Source organism: Mobula birostris, chromosome 6 (genome assembly GCF_030028105.1).
Source record: "Mobula birostris isolate sMobBir1 chromosome 6, sMobBir1.hap1, whole genome shotgun sequence".
Lineage (NCBI taxonomy): Eukaryota > Metazoa > Chordata > Chondrichthyes > Myliobatiformes > Myliobatidae > Mobula > Mobula birostris.
Window position 1 is genome coordinate 54,278,339 of NC_092375.1, and position 22,825 is coordinate 54,301,163.

Below are 22,825 nucleotides of genomic sequence, written 5' to 3' on the forward strand. Positions count from 1 at the left end.
TCAATAGTATGCCTGTCATGTGAGTTGTGAACTGCAAGAGTTAAAAAGAAATAAGTTTTTAAAGAGACATGGCTGTACTACTCAGACAGTTCTGAGTGTGTAGTCTGGTTGTGCGTGCAGTGTGTAGAAGTAATTAAGATATTCTATGAGTTCTACATGTGCAATTGCTGTTTCTGATGGAAGGCTACAGTTGTTACATATAATTAAAAGAATGAGTGAGATGGTGGAATTTATTTTTCACTGTTGCCAAGTCTGGGATGTACACTTACGGGTGTGATTTCATTCATTTCCTGTTACTTGATTTCAGCTCTGGGGACCATCTTGCCACCCATTGCAGAGCATATGTCTTTTCCTCAACACCTCACCTGCAAGCATACAAGGGTCTCCACCTACAAAGAGTGGGTCACATTCTCTGTTTTGCACAACTTCCTTTCCAGCTATCAGAAATCAACAAGCAAATAAGACTTCCTACAGGTGTCTTTCGATCTGACATCAAATAATGAAGAAATGAGAGCTGAAGTGTAGTATAGCATGAAAATAACTGTGCAGCCTATTGCATGGCAACAAGCTAAGTGTTGTGTGCATGTGCTTTAGAACTAAGATCACAGTTAAATACTGTGTCCAGCTGCAGCAGCATGAATTCTAGACCACTGCATATAATATAGAACAAGCTGTACAATCACTGAGATTTTTATCTGAGTCTGTTTTTTTTGTTTGTTTGTTCACAGCATCTGGGCATTGCTAGTAAGGCTAGCATGTATTATCCATCACAAATGCACTCTAATACAAATAGTTTTCGAGGCCATTTCAGTGGGCAACTGAGTATCAACCACATTGGAAGGTCTAAAATCTAAAGTAGAATGGGTGAGGGCAATGTATTTCTTTTCCTGAAATGTATCAGTGAACGGTGACTCTTATTACAAGCTATTCATTACTATCATCATTACTGATAGTACCTTACGATACCAGATTTATTCTAAGTACTTTTAAAGAAACATTGAAACAATATAATCATATAGTACTAAGTTCATCACCTGTACCAGTGTTTCTTCCCCATGTGAAACATTTTCTTACTTTAACCCTTCCTCCCCACCCACTGTGTGTAACATTCATGTATTGCCAAATTCATTCTTCAATTGATGTGGACCCTGCTGGTATAGGACCAATAGACAGCCAATTACCCAATGGAGCCTGGAATCATCAGGCAAAAGAAAACCAATGCCATACTAATAAACTGTGATTAAAAGTAAGTGCTGTACCTAAATTACTGCACACACAGCTCACTTTATGACACAGCCCAAAATAATTGTTTTTCACTTTTACTGTATTTTCACACTGAAATAAGTGCTTTTGCCTTCCAAAAATACCATTGAATTTACATTCAGTTATTTTCAGTATTTAGACCTTCTGCAAATATTAAAATATACTTCTCTGAAGCCTCAGAGGTTGCAGTGAGACTGCAGGTGGTGACAGTGCAGCTGTTCAGTTACCGGACCTGTCATTCATTGGGCCTGTACTAATACTTCAGATGCTGCAGTTCAAATCCCACATTGGCAAAAGTGAAACTTAAAACTCAGTTAATATCCTGGACTTTTTAAACAAGTTAATTATTAGAAAGGAGGGTCACAATATGGCCAGAACAGAATGAAGCTCCATTTGTTTGATTCATGCCTTTTACTGTAGGAAACCTAAGATACAATATATGACTCCAAACCCAATGCAGAAGTAGCCAAGCAAGGCACTGATGGCCACTATGCCAAAAAGACAAGAACAAAATCAGACCCAGACATCAAACTTAGACAAGACAAAGATTCTCCCAATACAGACAGACTTGTAAACTGCTCCTCATAAACATCTGGGGGTCTTTTGTCTAAGTTGATAAAGCCGTCACACAGACTAGCTTTTCAAAATTTCAACTGAAGTTAGTAAACAATACTGCTGCGGTAGATTTATGTTCTTCTTGTCCTCATCATAAATTTTTATTTCAATTTCTCATTGTTACTCTCTCATTATAATGCTTTTAAGATTTGAGAGGAGTTTAAACGCAATGTAAGGGGCAATTTTTTAAAATGCAGAGAGTGGTATATACCTGGAATGGCTTACCAGAGTAGCGGAAGCAGGCAGTTTGGTAAAGTTTAAGAGGCTTTTAGATAAACATATGGCCATGAGATGATGATAAACAGGAGGAGGAGAATATTGAGTATAAATTGCCATCAAGATCAGCACAAAGTTCTGGAGCCAATGGCCTGTCCCATGCTATACTGTTCTGTGTTCTGTTATCTAACTCTTCTGCTCCCTTGATAGATCCCTCTGTTCCCATCTCATGGGATAAGTTAACTATAAACAATTACAAACCTACAGGCTTCCACGGCTACCTTCCCTAAACTTCCTCCTACCTTGTTCGAACAAGGACTACATTCAACTCCCTCAGTTCCTCTGCCCCTGATATTCATATAACAAAGCCGCATTCCCCACATTAACATAACAAAGACACCATTTTAATTAGCCTCCGCAGTAACATAAAAGTCGAAACCCCCTTACTCTAAGATAAGACTTTCCATAGAGGCCCCCTGCTGTTTCTGTCAGTTCGTTCTGCACTAACTAGCTGATGCATATTTTACATTAAAGCAATGGCTACACTCGTAAAGTACATTGCAATCTGAACTCAAGAGTTATGCTATAGGAATGCAAAACTTTATTATCTGTTGTTTCCTTGGTGGAAAAGGCAGAGAAAGTCGGAGGAGCAGAGTTGATGCAAAGAACAGAAACACTTTGGTGGAGTGGAAGGGAGGGACCAGCAACTGGTAGTTGAGCAGTGACTGGAGAGGCTGCAAGATAAATGAGGAGGAGGGAAATGATTTATTTATTCTGCATGCTTCAGGTCTCTGTACTTCACCACGAGGCCAAAATTATTCACTGCATTATCATTATGGCTTCATTTAGTGCATGAAAACCCTGAGCAAACTTTCATGGTTCAGCAGCCTTAATCATTTACTCTATGCAAAGCCATTTTATTTTTGTTGTCTTCCAGCTACCGAAAAAGGAATCAGAGTATTTCATAAAGCCTTTGAAAGTCATCTTCAGAATAGTACTTCTATTATCTGAGCAGACATATCAGTTACCTATTTTGCAGGTTACTTTTCAACAGCTTCTGTAAATAAGTGTCCAGTAGTCTCCCTTGGACTCTTTCTTCCCTCACCTCCAATGGGCTAAGGAGTGTTTCTGGTGCCAAACTTCAGTCTGTTTGCAGATTTTACTGAGTGCGTGGCTTTGGTAGCAGGCTGCTGTTTATGTACTGAGTGTTTCTGCCAGCTTCCTGTTGTTGCATGTTGCGCCTGGATAAGTTCAGTTGCATTTTGCTAGCTGCTTGGACACCGAATGGTAGACCAACTGCAGGATGGTTGGTTGGTTACTCTTCCTGATCTACATTAGCTCGGCTATTCTCTAGGTGAAATTAATGAACCATCATGGGAGCCAGCTGTTGCATGTTTCAATTGTACACAATGTTTTTAACATATTATGACAAGTTTAATTAGATCTATTTAAAAATATATCTACAACAAACACTGCAAGAAATACCCACTAAAATATTTAGGTATATTTACTTTTCCAAAGAGCCAAACACTTCCCCAGAAAAAAAATATTGTTAAAAGTTACAGATATATCACAGTAATTTGAGGAAATGCCCAATTTCTGGGAACTGCACATTGCATGTGGTTAGTATTAATAACCATCATTCAAAATAAAAGCAGAAAACATTGGAAATACTGAGCAGGTCCGATCAAGTGAAAGAGAAACAGAGTTAACATTTTTGGTCGATGACCCTGCATCAGAATTGGGAAGGAAAACAAAAGGAGCTGGTACAGTTGTAGGGAGTGTGGGGGAGTGGGATACCTAAAATAGGGGAAAACTGGGTTGACCATAGGGATAAGCTGCAAAAGGAGAATAAGTGGTTGATGAGGGAATAGGTGCAATTAGAGAGTGACAGCATAGATCAAAGAATGCAGGAGTTGTAAAATGAAGAGAACAAAGACATTCTAATTTGAGAACGAATTTGAGGTCCTCCATTGGTTCGGGTCAACCATGGATGTTGCACCCCAGCTGTCTGCATGATATGCAAGCCAGGGCAGTACAATATGGAGAGCAAGCTGTTGCTCCTGTAGTAAGCTTCCCCCCCCCCCACACCCCCCGCCATGCAGCTGATGCATCCAAAGGGACAGCAGAGACCAATATAGTCCAGAGTCGCAGGAGTTAACACTTAACAGTCAGTGTTGAACTCAACGTAGGGCTGCCTCAAGGATTCCAGCTCCGGATTTTTCTACAGGGTTTACTTCCAAAGCCTTCTCCATCAGTAGGTATATCTGCAAGGCAATGGAAGTAGAGAACTGATACAGTCAGAGAAACCTACTGTTGCAATGAAGTCCAACACCAAGCTTGAGAGATATCTTCTCATCTTCCACCTAGATATACTGCAGCCTTCTGGACTCAATATTAATTCTACAGCTTCAGGTAACTTGATATTTATATCCATGTCACTCATCCATCTGTGATAGTGGCTCAATCTGGTTATTTTTTTAATCTTTTATTTATTTTTTATCTTCTATTTGTGGAGGACATGCCCAGCCTGATCTGCTCTGCATTTTGAAACTTTCACAATCATTCATCTCTGTTCTCACTTTCAACTGCTTATATTTACTCATTTTCTAGATCACCTAACTTTATAGTTTATCGCCATGGACACTATGGTTTTATTCCTTATCAACTCTTTCCCTCTTTCTCCCTGCAGCTTAATAAGTTTATTTTAACTTTTCCTCAGCTCTGATGAAGGTCCATCAGGCGTGACCTGTTCTCCTGAGTACTTCCAGCATTCACTGTTTTATTTTATATTTCCAAAATTTAGTTTTTCAGATTTTCATCCAAATCTCATTACAGTCTGATAACAGCAGATGCAATTCAGAAGAGAACGTGGCTCCAGGAACAAAAAAAAAAAATCTGGTGCTGAAAAATACTTAAAACTATCTCCATAAGAATCAATAGGACCGCAACATATGTAGTCTCTCTCTGGGTTAGATAATAATCTGCTTTTCGATTCTTCCTATTGAAGTGCATGATTTCATGTTAAACTCCAAATAACTTTAACAATCAAAATAGGCTCCAGCCCCTAGTTATTCCCCTTTCAGAGTTTCTCGAGTAATTTTACAGAATTCCCATCAATATATCTATCAACCCAAACTAGCTTCAGACAGGCAGGCAATTGTGCATTCAATTTGTTGGGACTTCTGTTCTGGGGCTTTCTAAAGAGGTGTGTACCCACTTTTCTCAAACTGTATACCAGTTAGGTTTTCTCTCTAGATGTTCCCTTCTGTTGTTTGTGTGAGTTTCAGACCAGTTAACCAAAAAAAAAATCGGTATCTGCTGAATAGAGTATTCATTTCCAACTATCCATATATATGACCTGACTTGGTCCATCCAAGCAGAGTCCACTGCCAAGAAGGCCCACCAGCGCCTTTACTTCCTGAGAAAACTAAAGAAATTTGGCCTGTTCCCTAAAACCCTCACTAATTTTAATAGATGCACTGTAGAATGCATTCTTCTAGGGTGCATCACAACCTGGTATGGAAGTTGTCCTGCCCAAGACCGAAAGAAGCTACAGAAGATCGTGAACACAGCGCAGCACATCACACAAACCAACCTTCCGTCCGTGGACTCAATTTACACCGCACGCTGTCGGAGCAGTTCTGCCAGGATAATCAAGGACACAACCCACCCAGCCAACACGCTTTTCGTCCCTGTTCCCTCCGGGATAAGGCTCAGGAGCTTGAAAACTCATATGGCCAGATTTGGGAACAGCTTCTTTCCAACTGTGATATTCTGCCGAACGGATCCTGACCCGGATCTGGGCCATACCCTCCAAATATCTGGACCTGCCTCTCGTTTTTTTTTGCACTACCTTACTTCTAATTTTTCTATTTTCTATTTATGATATATAATTTAAATTTTTAATATTTACTAATTTTAACTATTTTTAATATTCTTAATATTTAATATTTGTAATCAAGGGAGTGGGAAGTGCAGAATCAAATATCGCTGTGATGATTGTACATTCTAGTACCAATTGTTTGGCAACAATAAAGTATGAAGTATTTCTTTTTTCATTTCATGGCTCTAATATAATAGAGGTATCATGCTTGGCCACTAGGATTGTCCTTTTAAGTTAGGATAACTAATAGAAGTTAAACAGAATTCTACAAGAAATGCAATTGCAGTTAATTTGTTAGATCCAAATTTGTTTCTGCTCCTTCTGCAATTTTTCACAGCACCAAAAAAAGCTGCGTTTTCAATGATTTCCAAGCATGTTTAATCACAAGTCTGTTGGTTTTGCATGTTAGCTTATCATTATTAATTCCTTTGGAATATGCAAATTAATTCAAAGTAATTTAATTTTCACTTATACTCACTTCCCCTAATCCAAATTGTTAAAGCATCAAGAAAACCACCCAGAAGAAAAGAATGTATTGGTTAAAAATTATGAAAACTTTGGGTGAGTTCTGAAACATTTTCCCCAATCAATCATGGCAGTCTCTACGAGATGGAAAAGTGACAGAAAAAGACCATAACAATAGACAAAGTTGGAAGAGTCAGATTTCCATGTGAAGACTGATGACATGTTTTATCTTATATCAGATCTCAGTGAAAGTACACATTATTTCAGAGTAATGACATTACTAGTGCCAGTCCCTCGTGTCTGATCTGCAGCCAGATATTAGCCACCATGCAATAAAACTCCAATAATTAACTCTCTGTGGTCAGAAATCCAGATGGTTCAGCACCTAGCTCACAGGGTAATGCATATCACACAAAAGAGATGTTTGTGGATTTTCGGAAGGTGCAGGCTGACCACTTCTCTGTGGAGAGAGTTAAGAGCATCAAGTTTCTGGGAGTGCACATAACTGATGATCTTACCTGGTGCCTCAACCACCTCTTTAGAAAAGAAAGCACAGTAGTACCTCCACTTCCTGAGGAGACTGAGGTGAGCGAGACCACCCCCTCAATCAATTTTTACAGTAGCACCATCGAAAGTGGGCTGACCAGCTGCATCAGCATCTGTTATGGTAACTGCAAGGCATCTCATTGCAAGAATCTACAAGGGATTGCAAGGACTGTTGAGAGGATCATTGGGATCTCTTTTCCACCCATCTGAGATATTTACCAGGAGTGCTGTGTACGCAGGGCACTTAGCATTCTTACTGATCCCTCCCATCCATCTAACAATCTCTTTGACCCCCTACCATCAGGTGGGAGGTATCATAGCATTAGGACAAGCATTGTTAGGATGAGAAACAACAATTTCCCCCAAGACGTGGGGCTACTAAACTCCCTGCCACCACCCAGGTCTCAGCGCGTACTGTATGAAGCACCGCTAGTGTTATACTGTTTATCTTTTAACTTGTGTTGTAAATGCACCTTATGATTTGTTAATTTATTTGTGGTAATACTACTTTATGTGTTGTGTGTGAGTTATATGTATTGTGTTGTGCACCTTGATCTGGAGGAACATTGTGTTGTTTGGCGGTATACATGTATATAGTTGATATGACAACTTGAACGGTAACCTGAACTTTCAACACACTACAGTCCCAGTTTCTACCTTCATTTAACACTTACAACTAGTCAGTCTACATTTCAACTGAAACACTGTGTCAGATAGTGATACAAGATTTGACCTAAAATGTCAACAATAGCATTCAAAGAAGCAGTACACATCAACATTTGTTGGTTAAAAAAAAATCAAACCATTATAAAGAAGTGGCATAAGACCAGAGGATGTAGAATCCTTGTGGGAAGAGTTGAGAAACTGCAAGGGTAAAATTACCCTGACTGGAGTTATATACAGGCTTCCGAACAGCAGCCATGATGTACAAATTACAATGGGAGATAGAAATGTGATGTAAAAGCACAATGTTACAATGCTGCTGAACAAGATAAGAACCCATGGTATTACAGGAAAGAATATTGGCTACCTTGCAGAAGGCAAAGAGTGAGAATTAAGGGAGGGCATTTTCTGTTTGGCTGCCAGTTACTAGTGGTGTCCTGTAGGGTTCAGTGTTTGGTTTGCTACTCCTCACATTATATGTTAATAATCTAGATGATGGAATTGTTGGTTTTGTGGCCAAGTTTGCAGATGATACAGAGATAGGGGTGTAGGCTGTGTTTTGGACGCAGGAGTATGCAAAAGGTTTTGAACAGATTAGGAGATTGGGCAAAGAAGTGCCTGAGAGAATACATTGTTGGAATATGTATGTCATGTGCTTTGGTAGAAGTAGTAAAGGCAGAGACTATTTTGAACTGAGGAGTGAAATCAGAAATCAGAGGTGTGAAGGGTCTTGCGAGTCTTCATGCAAGATTACCTAAATTTTATCTTGCAGATTGAATTGGTAGTAAGAAAGGCAAATGCAATACAATTTTGAGAGGACTGGTATATAAAATCAAGGATGTAATGCTGAGACTCTATAAGGCATTGGCCAGACCACATCTGAAGTATTGTGAGCAGCTTTGGGCCCCCTATCTAAGAAAGTATGTGCTGGTACTGGAGAGAGTCCAGAGAAAGTTCAGAAGAATGATCTCTGGTGTGAAAAGGGTTAACATAGAAGAAACATTTGAAGCCCTGTACTCAAAATAACTCAAAAGAACTGAGAAAAATGAAAGGGATCTCATTGAAACCCAAATATTTAAAGAAGTACATAGAGTGGATGTCGAGATGATGTTTCAGTAGTGGGAGACCTTAGATTCAGAGGACACGGCCTTAGAATAGAAAGTTGTCCATTTGTATAGAGATAAGAAGGAATTCCTTTAGCCAAAGGGTTCTGAATCTGTGGTACTTATTGCCACAGATGGCTGTGGAAGCAAAGTCATTGGGTATATTTAAAACAGAGGTTGATAGGTTCTTGATTAGTAAAGGAAGAAGACAGGAGAATGGAATTGAGAGTGAAAATGAATCAGTCATGATGGAGTGGCAAAGCAGACTCTCTTTGAGCCTGTCTTATTTTGCCTCACCTAATTTGACTTGAGGTTCCTTACGTTTGCTACAGCCAGGGGAAGATGTAGTGGCGATGAGCTCCCACTAACTATTAAAATAACCCAGTGGTATGCTTCTCAAATAGCCTCTGACAACCAAATCTATCTCCTGGCCTTCACATGTGGTTTAGCTTCAAAGGCCAGCAGAACTATTTCTACTGACAGGAGAAGAGGCAAAGGTGCCTTAAAACCAGTTACTCCGGGCAGATGGCTCTCATCAGCTAGGATTGGCAGCTTATCTAGTAGAAAGAAAACTCTGATCTCAAACCTCCACTGTCTTGTGCCTATAACCACTCATGGGGAAAGCGTCAGGAATAAACCCTGAGGAAAATTTAACAGCTGGAATCCCCAAGACAGCCCTACGTTGAGTTCAATGTTGACTGGCAACTCCTGTCAACACCATTGGAGCCAAACTGTATTGATCTCTGCTGTTCCCTTTGGATTCATGGGCAACAGTTCGCTCTCCATATCGTACTGCCCGGGCTTGTGTATACAGCTAGGACACAACATCCATGGTTGACCCCAACCAACAGAAGACTTGAGTTTGACTTGATTTCACTCTTTTTCACTTCCTTGTATTGTTTCACTATCTGAATTTTCACTAGCTAAGAATATCACTGTTGGTCCAAATGTACCCCAAGGTCTCTCTTGGACCTTGCCACATCAATAATTCGACTTCCAGTGAGTTGTTACACAAGCACTTTTCAACTGAAATATGATGGGAAAAGAACCTGTCAAAAATGTGCTAAAAAATGTCTCCCTTTAGCAGTCGGCATTAAATTTGTGATTCTGTGAAAACAAAAAGGAATTTCCTTACCTTTTTTTAGCTTCTTGTGTTCTTATTCCAGTGGAAACACAACATTAAAAAATTATAGAAATTGCCAGTGGTCCTAAAATAATCCAAAAATAACGTTCTGTTCTAAATTCTGATGCATGTGCTGAAAAGCAAAAAAAGAAGTATTAAATAATTGAAAATAGCAGATTAACCTTTTCATTTTCAATTGCAGAACAAATTTAAGTCCGGAAGATTGTGAAATGTCATTCTTTTTCTGAAACATACAGAGCATATTTGTTTCCTCTGACTTATTTTCCTGGCATTTTGAAGCGTCTCAAAGGAATTTCAAGGGAATTGCAGCCAGTTTTATGTTGAAATTTGCAGCTCTCTGTTGAAATTGGAATGAATTAGTCTAATGGAGGGGAGGATGTTTAACTAGCACCATTAGGGGAAAAGAGGACAAGTTCAGAAGGGATGATGTGAACAGCACAGAATGGAACTGGCAGGAGATATGGAATCAGAGGCAAGTGAAGAGGGGAGAAAGATGTAGGGGGATTTGGAAATTCAAGAGTTGAGTTTCAAAACTAGAGGCAGTTGAAATTAATGGGTCAGGTCATCTATCCATCTGTGATACTGAATCAGTTTTTCTCTCTCAGTACAATCTGATCTGTTGAGTATATTCTGCAGCCCTTCAGTTTTTGACATTTACATTCCGTTGTCTGTGATTCGCTCTCTTTACTGCCGTCATTTCATGATTTTTATGAGAAAAGGACCATGTTATTTCTCTCCCTAAAGTTTCCATTAACTCATCAACTTGATTATGTTGTTTCCAGTTGATCAATAGGGCAACTTTGGCATCATCCTTACAGAGATATAATCTTTGTCAGAACCAGAATCAGATTTATTGTCAGTGACACAAGTTGTAAAATTAGTTGTCCTATCCAATAAGCCCTCCCCTACCCCATCCCATAATTTAATATATATATTTTCTCTCCCTTGCAGTTCTGACTTTAAGGTCTGTGACCTGAAACATTAAATATGTTTCTTTTTCTCCCCCCCAAATACTGTGTGGCCTTCTGCTCCCAATGGCTGCTTGGCCTCTTGCTCCAACTGTCAGAGTCGCTGCTTCCCACACTGGCCTCATTTGTCACCCTGGAATCCACAAAGCTGAAGCAGAAGCCAGTTGTCCTTGATGCTGAGGTGTGACCAAAGAAGAACATGAATATTGGAAAAAAAAGTAGGAAAACATGAACCTGCAGACAGCTTAGCCTAACATTAGTCATGAAGAAAATGATAGATACTATTAAAAAGAAATGGATATCATTACACTTCGAAAATATCAATGGGATTACACACAGACAACACAGATTTTTGGAAGGAAAGTTATGTTTGACAAACCCACTGGAGGTTTTGAGGATGTAGCTGTTAGGATTGATAAGGGGAAAATCAATGGGTGTGATTCACCTGGTCCTTAGAAAACCTTTAATAAGTACTGGGAACAATGTATTGGCACAAATTAGTAAACAGAAAATAGAACAGGAATAAATAGATGGACAGCAAATAAAATGGTGAATGCTGTAATCCAAAACAAAAATAGAAATGTTGGAAGTACGCAGCCAGTCAAACAAAATCTGTAGAAAGAGACGCCAGTTAATGTTTCAAATCAAGGATCCTTCCTCATAATAAGTGGGACTTCTGAGTGCCAGGTGCCATGTATATTCACATATTGGGTGAGGAACCAAACATAATATTTCAACGTATGCTGGTGACACTGAACCACATTGATGGGAGGATGCAAAGAGGCTTCAAGGCAGCTGAAGTTGATGGAGTGAGTGGACAGTATCTTACTAGGTGTGGTATAATATGGATAAATGTTTTCCATTCAGCAAGAAAACAGAAAGACATGTTAAATGGTTTTAGATTGGGAAGTGTTGAGGTAGAAAGAAACTTGGGTATCCTTGTACACCAATTACAGAAGGTATCAACTAAATGCAGCAAGTATTTAAGAATGCAAAGTAGTTTAGCCTTGAAAGCAAGAGGATAGAGTACAGGAACAAGGATGCCCTGATACAATTCTACAAGACCTTGTTGAAACTGCATTTAGGACCTTGTCTACAGTTTTGGGTCTCCTTAACTAAGAAACAATACACTTGCCATAGAGGGAGTGCAGTGAAGGTTAACGTAGGGACTGCTGTAATGAGGAGATATTAGGTTAACTATGTTTGTATCCATGGTAGTACAGAAGAATAAGAAGAAACCTAATTGAAATGCTGACAAGGCAAGATAGATGGCAAGCAAGAATGTGTTCCTTGGCTGTGGGTTGTGAGGAGTTCCAGTCTCAGGATAAGGGCTGAGGCACTTGAAACTGAGATGAGGAAAAATTTCTTCACTCAGAAGATGATGAACCTGTGGAATTCACCAGCATGAAGGGCTATACAGGAAAGGTCATAAATATATTTTAGAAGTAGTGAAAGAAAATTCTTAATGCTAAAGGCATTAAAGGTATTGGGAGAGAGCAGGAATCTGATATTAAGATAATGATTAGCTGTGTTTCTATGGAATGGTGGAGAAGCCACAGAAAGGCTGAATGATCTACTACTCTTAATTTACTGGACCCTGTGCATTTGTCATAATTGAGATGCCTGAAATATAACTTTTCTGCAAGATCTTTCAAAGATTATAGAGGCTGATGCCTAAAGTTTGCAAATGCCCAGGGCAGCTCGGTTATTCTTCAAGATAAATTTCGATTTCCTTTACTGATGTGAGGGTCTCCGCTGGTTGGGAATGACTATGGATGTTGCATCCTAGCTATCAACATAGTTGATATGCAAGCCAGGATAGCACGATATGGAGAACAAGCTGTTGTTCATGCAGTAGGCCCCCTCTCTCCATGCAGCTGATGAACTTACAGGAATGGCAGAGACTAATACGGCTTGATAACAGGAACAGCATTGCAGGAGTTGCCAGTCGACATTGAACACAGCACAGGGTTGCATTAGAGATCCCAGCTCCAGAATTTTTCTTGGAGCTATTCCCGAAGGCTTCCCCAACAGTTGTTATAGCTGGAAGGCAGCAGAGGTTTGAGATCAGAGTTTCCCTTCTCCCAGATAAGCTGTCAAGCACAGCTGATAAGTCCCATCTGCCCTGGTACTGATGAAAGTGATACAAAGTGTTGCCTTTATCGGACAGCTTCCAAAGCCTCAGACAGCAACAGTGACATTTTGATAGTTAAGGAAGCTTCTTGGAGAAAAAACATAATAATGACCATGTAGTTAGTTGAGATTAATTTTTGTGTCTACTGTTAAATAACAAAATGACACTTCCACCTAGAACCTCTAAGAAGATTGCTGCTTGACACATCTGCTCTTCATGGAATACTTTTAAAACCAATAATTCAGCCGAAGAACATGTCATACTTTTCAGATTGCTCGGGGAGACAAGCTCTATGATTGCCATATGATTTTGGGGTTCCAAGCAGCAGAAACAAGATACTGCAGATGCTCTGAATCTAAAATGAGGTTAAATGTTGATGCAGATCCTCAGCAGGTCAGGTAGCAAAGACAAAAAATCAGAGTTTCAGTTTTAGTCTAAGGAGCTTACACTAGAATAAGACAAAAAATGACTCTTCCATTTCTTCAGTCGATTCTGTCTTTCATCCCTTCTTCAGATCTTCAGCTTCTTCTTTGAGACCTTGAATAGTCCATCCTCAACAAAGGCCTCAGCTTCAACCACACATTTCTATATTACAATCATTTCAAGCTCAAAATGATACCAAGAACTTCTTCCACTGCCTACACTTCCAGGTGAAGTTCCCTTTATTCAGGAGACTTCAACCAGAGCATCGAACTATGGGAACATGGGAACATCAGTAGCCTCCCAAGCTTTTCTGGCATTTAAAGGGATGGCCATGCTTATCCATTGACCTATAACTTCAAATAAACTTGGTTACCAAAAATCTACCAAACTCAGTTTTAAAAATAACAAAATACCAAAGAACACGTGATTTTTATAAAATGATATCACAAGCTTCTTCAACTCTTTGCCTATGCACGCATTTCCTAACTTCACTTCTGACAGGACCCCTAATTGTTTAGACCATGCCACATGTCCAAGACTTCCCATTTAGTCAAAAAGCTGCACTCCATTTTCCCCGTTATTAACTTGGAAGATTTGATCAAATCATAGCTTAACTTTCTAAGTTTTACAAACGATAGATAACACAACATATTTGTGTAATTTCTAGTGAATTTCTTGTTCATGTATGATTTTGGCAAATTTATAGTGCATTCTACCAAAGGTCAATACATTATTTTCAAGGTGTGGCACCCAGAATTGCTCACACTACCTCTGTACTAATCCAATTAGGGATTTCCATAGCTTAGTCATAGAGTCACAGAGCACTAAAGCACAGAAACAGGCCATTTGGCCCATCAATCCTGTGCCAAACTGTCATTCTGCCTAGTTCCAATGACCTGCACCTGGACCATAGACCTCCATACCCCTCCCACTCATATGCTTATCCAAACTACTTTTAAATGTTGAAATCCACTACTTCAGCTAGAAGTTTCACACACACACACACTCTCTCTCTACACCCTCTGAGTGAAGAATTTTTCCCTCATGGCTCCTTAAATATTTCACCTTTCACCCTTAACATATAACCTACTTCCAGGCTTGCTTATCTTCAGTGGAAAAAAGCCTGCTTGCAGTTACCATATCTATAAATCTCATAATTTTGTATATTCTTTCAAATCTTCCTTCATTCTCCTACAGTCCCGGGAATAAAGTATGGTACTAAACTATTCAACCTCTACAGGTAACTCAGATCAGTAAGTCGCAGCAGCATCCTCGTAATATGTTTTTTCGTACTCTTTCAATCTTATTAAAATCTTTCCTGGAGGTAGGTGACCTAAACTTCACACAGTACTCCAAATTTGGCCTCACCAACATCTCATGCAACTTCAGCATAACATACCAACTCCTGTATTCAATACTTTCATTTATTAAAGCCAACATGCCAGAAGCTCTCTTTACGACCCTATTTACATGTGACACTACTTAATGCATTAATTTCATCTGCCATTTTTAGCCCATTTTTTTCCAGCTTTTATACATCCCACTGTAGGCTTTGATAACCTTCTTTGCTGTCCGCTATGCTCACATTCTTAATGTTATCCACAAATTTGCTGATCCAGTTTGCCACTTTATCATCCAGATCACTTAGTTGACAAAGAACAATGGACCCAGCATTAATCTCTGGCACACGACCAGTAACAGAAAGGCTACCATCTACCCTGGCGTCTTCTGCAAAGTTAAGCTTGAATCCAATTTACTACTTCATCCTGAAAGGAGGGATTTTTTCAGCCAGAGTGGTGAGTCTGTAGGTTGAGGTCAACTCATGGGTATATTTAAAGCAGAAGTTGATAGATTCCTGACTGGTCAGGGCATCAAGGGATATGGTGAGAGGGCAGGTGTATGGCGTTGAATGGGATCTGGGATCAGCCATGCTGAAATGCCGGTGTAGACTCGATGGGCTGAATGGCCTAATTCTACTCTCGTGTCTAATGGTCTTATGGTCTAATGCCAAGCAACTGATACTTCTGGACCAGACTTTGTCAAAGGCCCTGGCTATCCAAATACTTACACATATATCCATTCCCTTACAATACCTTCCTATAATTCACCCACTATTCAGGTCAGGCTCATTAGCCTATAATTTCCAGGCTTATTCCAAGAGCCTTTCTTGAACAATGAAAGAACATTAGCTATCCTCCAGCCCTCCAGACCTCCAGCCCCTCACCTGTGGCTAAGGATGCTTTAACTATCTCTGGCTGGGCCTCTGCAATTTCTGCACTGGCCTCCCATATAGACCAAGAGGACGCCTTATCAGGCCCTGGGAATTACCTACCATAATTTTCCCTCAAGACAGCAAGCACGTCCTTCTCTGTAATTCAGATACAGTCTATGAATTCAGTAATGTTTTGCCTCAGTTCTATAGTCTCTGCATCCATCTCCCAAGAAAATAAATAATCAAAAATTCTATTTAAAATCTAACACACTCTCCATCTCTTTTGTATAAATTACCACACTGATCTCATGTGGACTAATTTGGTCCATTGCTATCCTTTTGATCTTAATATAATCTGTAGAAGCCCTTGGGATTCTCCTTCACATTGTTTGCCAGAGCAAGCTAATGCCTTCTTTTAGCCCTCCTCATTTTCCTTTTAAGTGTTCTCTTGCATTCATTATACTCTTCAAGCATCTCATTTGTTCCTTGCTGCCTATACTTGCTGTGCTAAAACTTCTTCTTCTTCTTAACCAGGGCCTCAATATCCTTTGAAACCAAGGTTCCCTAAACCCGTTAGACTTGCCTTTCATTCTTACAAGGAACATACAAACTCTGCACTCCCAGTATTTCACTTTTGAAGGTCCCCCATTTACCAAAGATCCCTTTGCCAGAAAACAACCTAACCCAATCCACACTTGCTAGATCCTTTCTGATGGCATCAAAATTGGCTTTTCTCCATTTAAAATCTCAAACCAAGGGCTAGTCCTATCCTTCTATGTGATTATCTTCAAACTAATATAATTATGATCACCAGATCCAAAGTGTTCGCCTATACATATTTCAGTCACCTGCCCTGACTCTTCTCTAATAAGAGATCCTGTACCACACTCTCTCCAATTGGAATCTCTATAGATTGATTAAGACCATAAGGCCATGAAAGATAGGAACAGAATTAGGCTATTCGGTCCATTGAGTCTGCTCCACCATTCCATCATTGCTGATTTATTATCCTTCCCAATCCTGTTCTCCTGCCTTCTACCTGTAACCTTTGACGACCTTACTACTCAAGAACCTATCAATCTCCACTTTAAATATATCAAACGACTTGGCCTCCACAGCCGTCTGTAGCAATGAATTCCACAGATTCACCACCTTCTGGCAAAAGCATTTCCTCCTCATAGTTGTTGTAAAGGGACATCCCTCTATTTTGAGGCTGTGCCCTCTGGGCCTAGACTCCCGCACAAGAGAACATCCACTCGTTCAAAGACTTAAAATATTCAGTAGGTTTCAATGAGGGAGCCCCTCATTCTTCTAAACTCCAGTGAATACTGGCCTAGAGCCATCAAACTCTGCTCATATATTAATTCTTTCATTCCTGGGATCATTTTTGTGAATATTTTCTGGACCCTCTCCAATGCCAGCACATCTTTTCTTAGACAAGGGGCCCAAAACTGCACACAATGCTCCAAGTGCAGTCTGACCAATGCCTTATAAAGCCTTAGCATTACATCCTTGAGTTTATATTGCAGTCCTCCCGAAATGAATGCTGACAATGCATTTGCCTTCCTTACCACCGACTCAACTTGCAAGTTAATCTTTAGGGAACACTGCATGAGTTCTCCCAAGTCCCTTTGAACCTCTGAATTCTGAACTTGCTCCCCATTTGGAAAATAGTCCACACTTTTATTCCTTCTACCAAAGTGCATGACTATATTCTTTCCTACACTGTATCAATCCTCCACTTCATTGCCAATTCTCCTAATCCTTCCAAGTCCTTCTGCTGACTCCCTGCTTCCTCAGCAGTACCTATCCCTCCACCTATCTTTGTATCGTCCGCAAACTTAGCCAGCAAAACATCAATTTCAATCTCCAAATCATTGACATATCAAGTGAAAAGCTATCCCAACACAGACCCCTGTGGAACACTGCTAGTCCCAGGCAGTCAACACATATAGGCACCCTTTATTCTGACTCTGCCTTCAATCAGTCTTCTATCTTTCCTACAATGCCATGGGCTCCTATCTTGTTCAGCAGCCTTGTCAAAGGCCTCCTGAAAATCCAAGTAAACAACATCCACTGACTCTCCTTCGCCTATCCTGGCTGTTATTTCCTCAAAGAATCCCAGCAGGTTTGTCAGGCAAGATTTCCCCTTAAGGAAACCATGCTGACATTCACCATATTCCTCCAAGTACTCCAGGTAACTCCTTAATAATGGATTCCAACATATTTACAACCACTAATGTAGGGCTAACTGGTCTATAATTTCCTTTTTTATGCCTTCCTCCCTTCTTAAAGAGTAGAGAGACACTTGTGATTTTCTAGTCCTCCAGAAACATTCTAGAATCTAACCATTCTTGAAAGGTCATTAAAAATGCCACCACAATCTCTTCAGGTACCATTTTCAGAACCCTGGGGTGTAGTCTGTCTGGTCAAGCTGTCTCACCTACTTTCAAACGTTTCAGCTTCTCCTCAGTAAGAGCAACCATACTGACATCTGCCCTCTGATGCTCTCAAATTGTTGGCGTACTGCTGGTGTTTTCCACAGTGAACAAAATACTTTTTAAGTTCATCTGCAATTTTTTCTCCCCCATGACTACATCTCAGGAATCTTTTTCCAGCAGTCTGATATTCATTCTTGCCTCTCTTTTACTCTTTACATATGTGAAAAAAATCTTGTGGTATCCTTTTTTATATTTTTTTGGGCAGCTTACCTTAATATATTAACTTTTCTCTCCTTATAGTTGCCTTCAGTTGGTGTTTAAAACCTTCCCAATTCTCTAACTTCCCACTGAGCTTTGCTGTATTATAAGCCCTCTCTTTTGCTCTTATGCTGTCATCCACTTCCCTTGACAGCCTCATCCTCCCTTTAGAATACTTCTTCTTCTTTGAGATGTATTGATTCTGTGACTTCTGAATTGCTTCCAGAAACTCCACCCATTGCTGTTCTGCTGTCACCTCTGCTAGCGTCACTTTCCAATCAGCTTTGGCAAGCTCCTCTCTCATGCCTCCGTAATTCTCTTTACTCCACTGTAATACTGATACATCTGATTTTAACTTCTCACTCTCAAACTGGTAGTACAGGATTTTTATCTGAGGTATGGAGGATTCAAATGTGAGATCTATTTGCTGCAGTTTTGGTAAATTTTCAAATTGTAAATACCATTTTTGTAATTTTATGGTTCCATCTACACATATCTGCATTTTTAAATTGTATATGTGGCTTTTTAATCCCATAAACTTCATTATTAATAAACCACAGTGAATACTTTATGGGTCATTATTAACCATCGTCTGCCTTTAGACAACCTGTCTACCAGAGTCATTGTCAGAGTTGTACAGAATAGAAACAGGCCCTTCAGTCTACCACAATGTATTCTCACCATCATGTCTATTTATAGTCATTCCATTTGCCTGCATGAATTCCATATCTCTCTCTCCCTGGCTCATTTAAGTACCTGTCAAGATGTCTCATATATATATTTCATCACCTCCTCTGACAGATCATTCCATTTACCAACTATTCTGGGTGTGAAAAATGGCCTCCTCAGATCTCTTTTAAACCTCCTCTTGGTCACCTTAAATCTACGCTTCTGATTTTAGTCATTTCCACCACAGGAAACAGACATTGCTATCTATGCTATTTATGCCTCTCATAATTCTACATACCTCTAATCATGTCTCCTCCCAGCTTGCTACAGTCTAGGGGAAACAGACCCAGTGTATCCAATTCCTTCTGCTAACTCAAGTTCTCCACTCCAGGCAACATAATTGTGAATCTTTTCTGCAGCCTCTGTTTTAATCGTATCTTTCCTGTAGCACGCTGACCAGAACCGCGCATAATATTCCAAGTGCAGACTAAGCAAACTGTTGTACAACTGACACCTGAAGTGCCAACATCCCTATTCAGTGCCTCAGCCAATGAATCTAAGCATGCCATATGCCTTTTTCACTACCCTGTCTACTTGTATTCCCATTTTCAGGGAACTATGTCCACCATCTGCACAATCTCTGTGTCCAAGTTAAATTCCATCTGCCATTCCCTTTCTCAGTTGATCTCTATCCTGTTGTAGTTTCACCTTCTTCAGTATCAATGACTCCACCATTTTTTTACGCCATCTACAAACTTACTCAATCACGCTACCTACATTCGCATCCAAATCATTATGTGACAAACAACAGAGGATCCAGCAATGATCCCTGCAGCACACTACAGATCACAGGCCTCCCATCTGGAAAAGCAACCCTACACTATCACTCTCTGCTTCCTCATCTATTGAAACTTCTCACTCTGAATCCATGTGTTCTAACCTTCTGTCACAGTCTACCATGTGGAAGACTTTGCTACAATGTCCATGCAGAAAACATCTACTGCTGTGCTCACGTGTCTCTTGGTTACATCTTCAATAAAAAACTATTTAATTTGTGAGATGTGATTCTGCTAATCAGTCCTCATCCTTCCAAATGCTAATAAACTCTTCCTCTGAAAATCCCTTCCAATAACTTTCCCACCACTTATGCAAGACTCACTTGCCTGCAGTTTGCTGAAGTAACCCTGCTGCTCTTCTTAAATAAAGGCACAATATTAACTATCCTCCCGTGCCACAGCTATGGCTGACAAAGATACCAAGATCAGGGTCCTGGTGAGTGGGTAGGAAGTGGGAAACTCAAAGTCTTTGCAGGAGGGGTTGGAAGGTGGAATTGTAGGGAGCTTGGCAAGTATTAACTGATGAGCTAGAGACTAAACCTGTGTGATTTCAGAATTGTCAAATTGTTGACTTTTGGAGCACTTCTCTAGGCACGTAATTCTCCATTAACTTCAGTGAAATGAATTTTAGAAACTTTAAAGTATTTTAGAAGTTTTAAAGTATAACTCCAATAATCCTCAGTTTTGTTTGTTTAAATGATACAGACTGGGATGAATTACTACCTCTGACCTTTTTGCAAATTTACTATAGGTAATTAATTTGCCCAGGTCTTTGACTGAAATGAAAACTCATTTTCTCCCTCCATATTTATTACCCTATCTGCTAAGTGTTTTCAGTATTGTTCAAAAATCTAATAATTCATTGATAGAAATGTTGTCCATGTCTTTGTTTCATTTTTCTGCTCATTAATGTATTATACTTACCAGTTACAGTGAGGCAGGTCTTGCCAGAGCTTGAATCAATATCAGACGTATTAAAGAGACATTGATAACATCCTTCATCTTCAAGCTTTATTCCAGATAGTTCTATTGTGTACACTGACTCATTTGTTGATATAAAAGAAGCTCTTTTATCACGTTTCTCAAATGTATTGAGTTTTACATTAAATTTGATGATATTTTCCTCAGATTGACCTCTTAGCTTTTTCCATATAACCTGTTGAATATTTTCTAATTGTGTTGTACAGCTGAAGTTAACGTTTGCACTTATAACTGCTGTCTTATTCTCTTGAGCCTCTTCATGTGGATTTTTTGCTGTGAAATGGAAACAGAATACAGTTAAAATTTCCCGTCAAGACCTTGAAGTTTTCAAATTGGTATGAATGATTTTACCACAGTTTGGTAAAATGATTCTCATCAGCTTTGTTCCACTCCAAAGCCCAAAGCACAAACCCTGGACTTGTACTTCCGTGCTGATTTGAAGGAGCAGCACTGTATTGGAAGTGTACTTTTCAACTGAGTTGGTAAATTGAGACCCTGACTGCTCCTCTGATACAAAGCTCTTTACAATGGACAGGGCAAGTTTTCTCCTGACCCTGGCCAATAGTGATTGCAAATCATTTATTATTAATGACATTATTAAACTAATCCTTAAATAGTTCACACCTCAATCTGTAGTAAGTTTTCATAGGCAACAACACTTGAACTGGAAAACTAGAAGAATCTGTTGCTGGACAGCACCAAAAATACTTTTTTATTTACCTGAATATCATGTCAGAAGATGCAAGACAGCTGATCTTTATCTCAGTTATCATATTGGTTTCTATAGCATTTCCTCTGGATGAAAAAGCACATAACTATGTATTTGGTTCCCAGTCACTACCCCATTATCTATCTCTGGTGCTTTTAATAGCAATGCCTTATTTCTGGAGCATTATGAATACAACCTTTTCATGTTTCATAACAAGAGTGCCAGAAATTACTCATCCGAACTCTTGAACTCCCCTTGTTACTCATTATTTTAAGTCTAAAAGATAAAGAGCAATATTTGTGATATTCTTTATGGGGATAAAATAGCTACAGTTTGGTAAGACATTGTTAGTGAGCTACTAGGAAACTACATGCATAAAAGTTGATCCCCAGTTGCTACAGGTCATTCATGTTTTTATAGATGTCCATAAGTTGATTTTGTCCATGATGGAAAATAAACAACAAAATAAAACTCACTTGGTATCATAACCAATGGTAACCATACCTCCACAGTACTACAAGGAGTGGCATCAAAAGCACACACGACTGATAAAGAAAGAACAGTTTTAAAAAGTGGAGTGAGAAGAAACTAATTCTGCTGTTTGTAAGTATGTACATTGAATTTTTGAATTTGAATTTTGTGAGCATGCCTGTATGTAGGGGTGTTCATAAGTTGAAAGTTCTTAACCCAGGAATATCCTACACTACTAAATACATTATTACATTAACTATGTGATAGTCTGCCTTGAAATCCATTCCAATGATATCAATGGATTACAGCACAGAAACAAGCTTTCCACCCCACCAAGTTTCACTAAGCAGCAAGCATCCATTCACAGTAGTCCCATTTTATTCTTCCCTCAACATTCCTGTCATTCATGCAATTTACTGCGGCCAATCTATCAATCTGCACATCTTTGATGTGTGAATGGAAACCACTGCAGCCAAAGGAAATCCATGTGGTCATGGAAAGAATGTCCAAATAACTGAGGTCAAGATTGAATCCGGGCACTGGAGCTCTGGGGCAACAGCTTTATTAGCGCATATTGTGGACAGCACTATTTTGAATCTAGATTATTTAACCCACTGTTTACCTCAGGTCCTCAAATGAAATTTGAATTAACTTCTATTTCATCTTACTAGTCCTGCAATTTAACAACTGACCACATGATTTCCTTAGCAATACACAAAGTACTCTCATAACTACTGATCCAGGCAGAATACCTGTCAGTGCAACAAGGAAAGTACAATGGTTTAAGAACATACGATGCTAAGCACATAACTGAGCAACGTC

At 39.5% G+C, this 22,825-nt stretch overlaps 1 protein-coding gene across 2 annotated transcripts in view; it reads right to left on the minus strand.

Moving 5' to 3' along the window:
• The window catches only part of LOC140199063 (OX-2 membrane glycoprotein-like), a 46,541-nt gene that overhangs the window by 7,071 nt on the left and 16,645 nt on the right, over positions 1-22,825 (minus strand). The window contains exons 3-5 of one of the 2 annotated variants that reach the window (XM_072260512.1): positions 20,767-21,096; positions 9,893-10,013; positions 4,239-4,361 (exon numbers count right to left, since the gene is read on the minus strand). In XM_072260512.1, the coding sequence (XP_072116613.1) occupies positions 9,937-10,013; positions 20,767-21,096 (407 nt within the window). In that variant the 3' untranslated portion in view covers positions 4,239-4,361; positions 9,893-9,936. Of the gene's footprint in view, positions 1-4,238; positions 4,362-9,892; positions 10,014-20,766; positions 21,097-22,825 lie in introns of those variants that run through there. The other variant, XM_072260511.1, reaches the window with a different exon arrangement.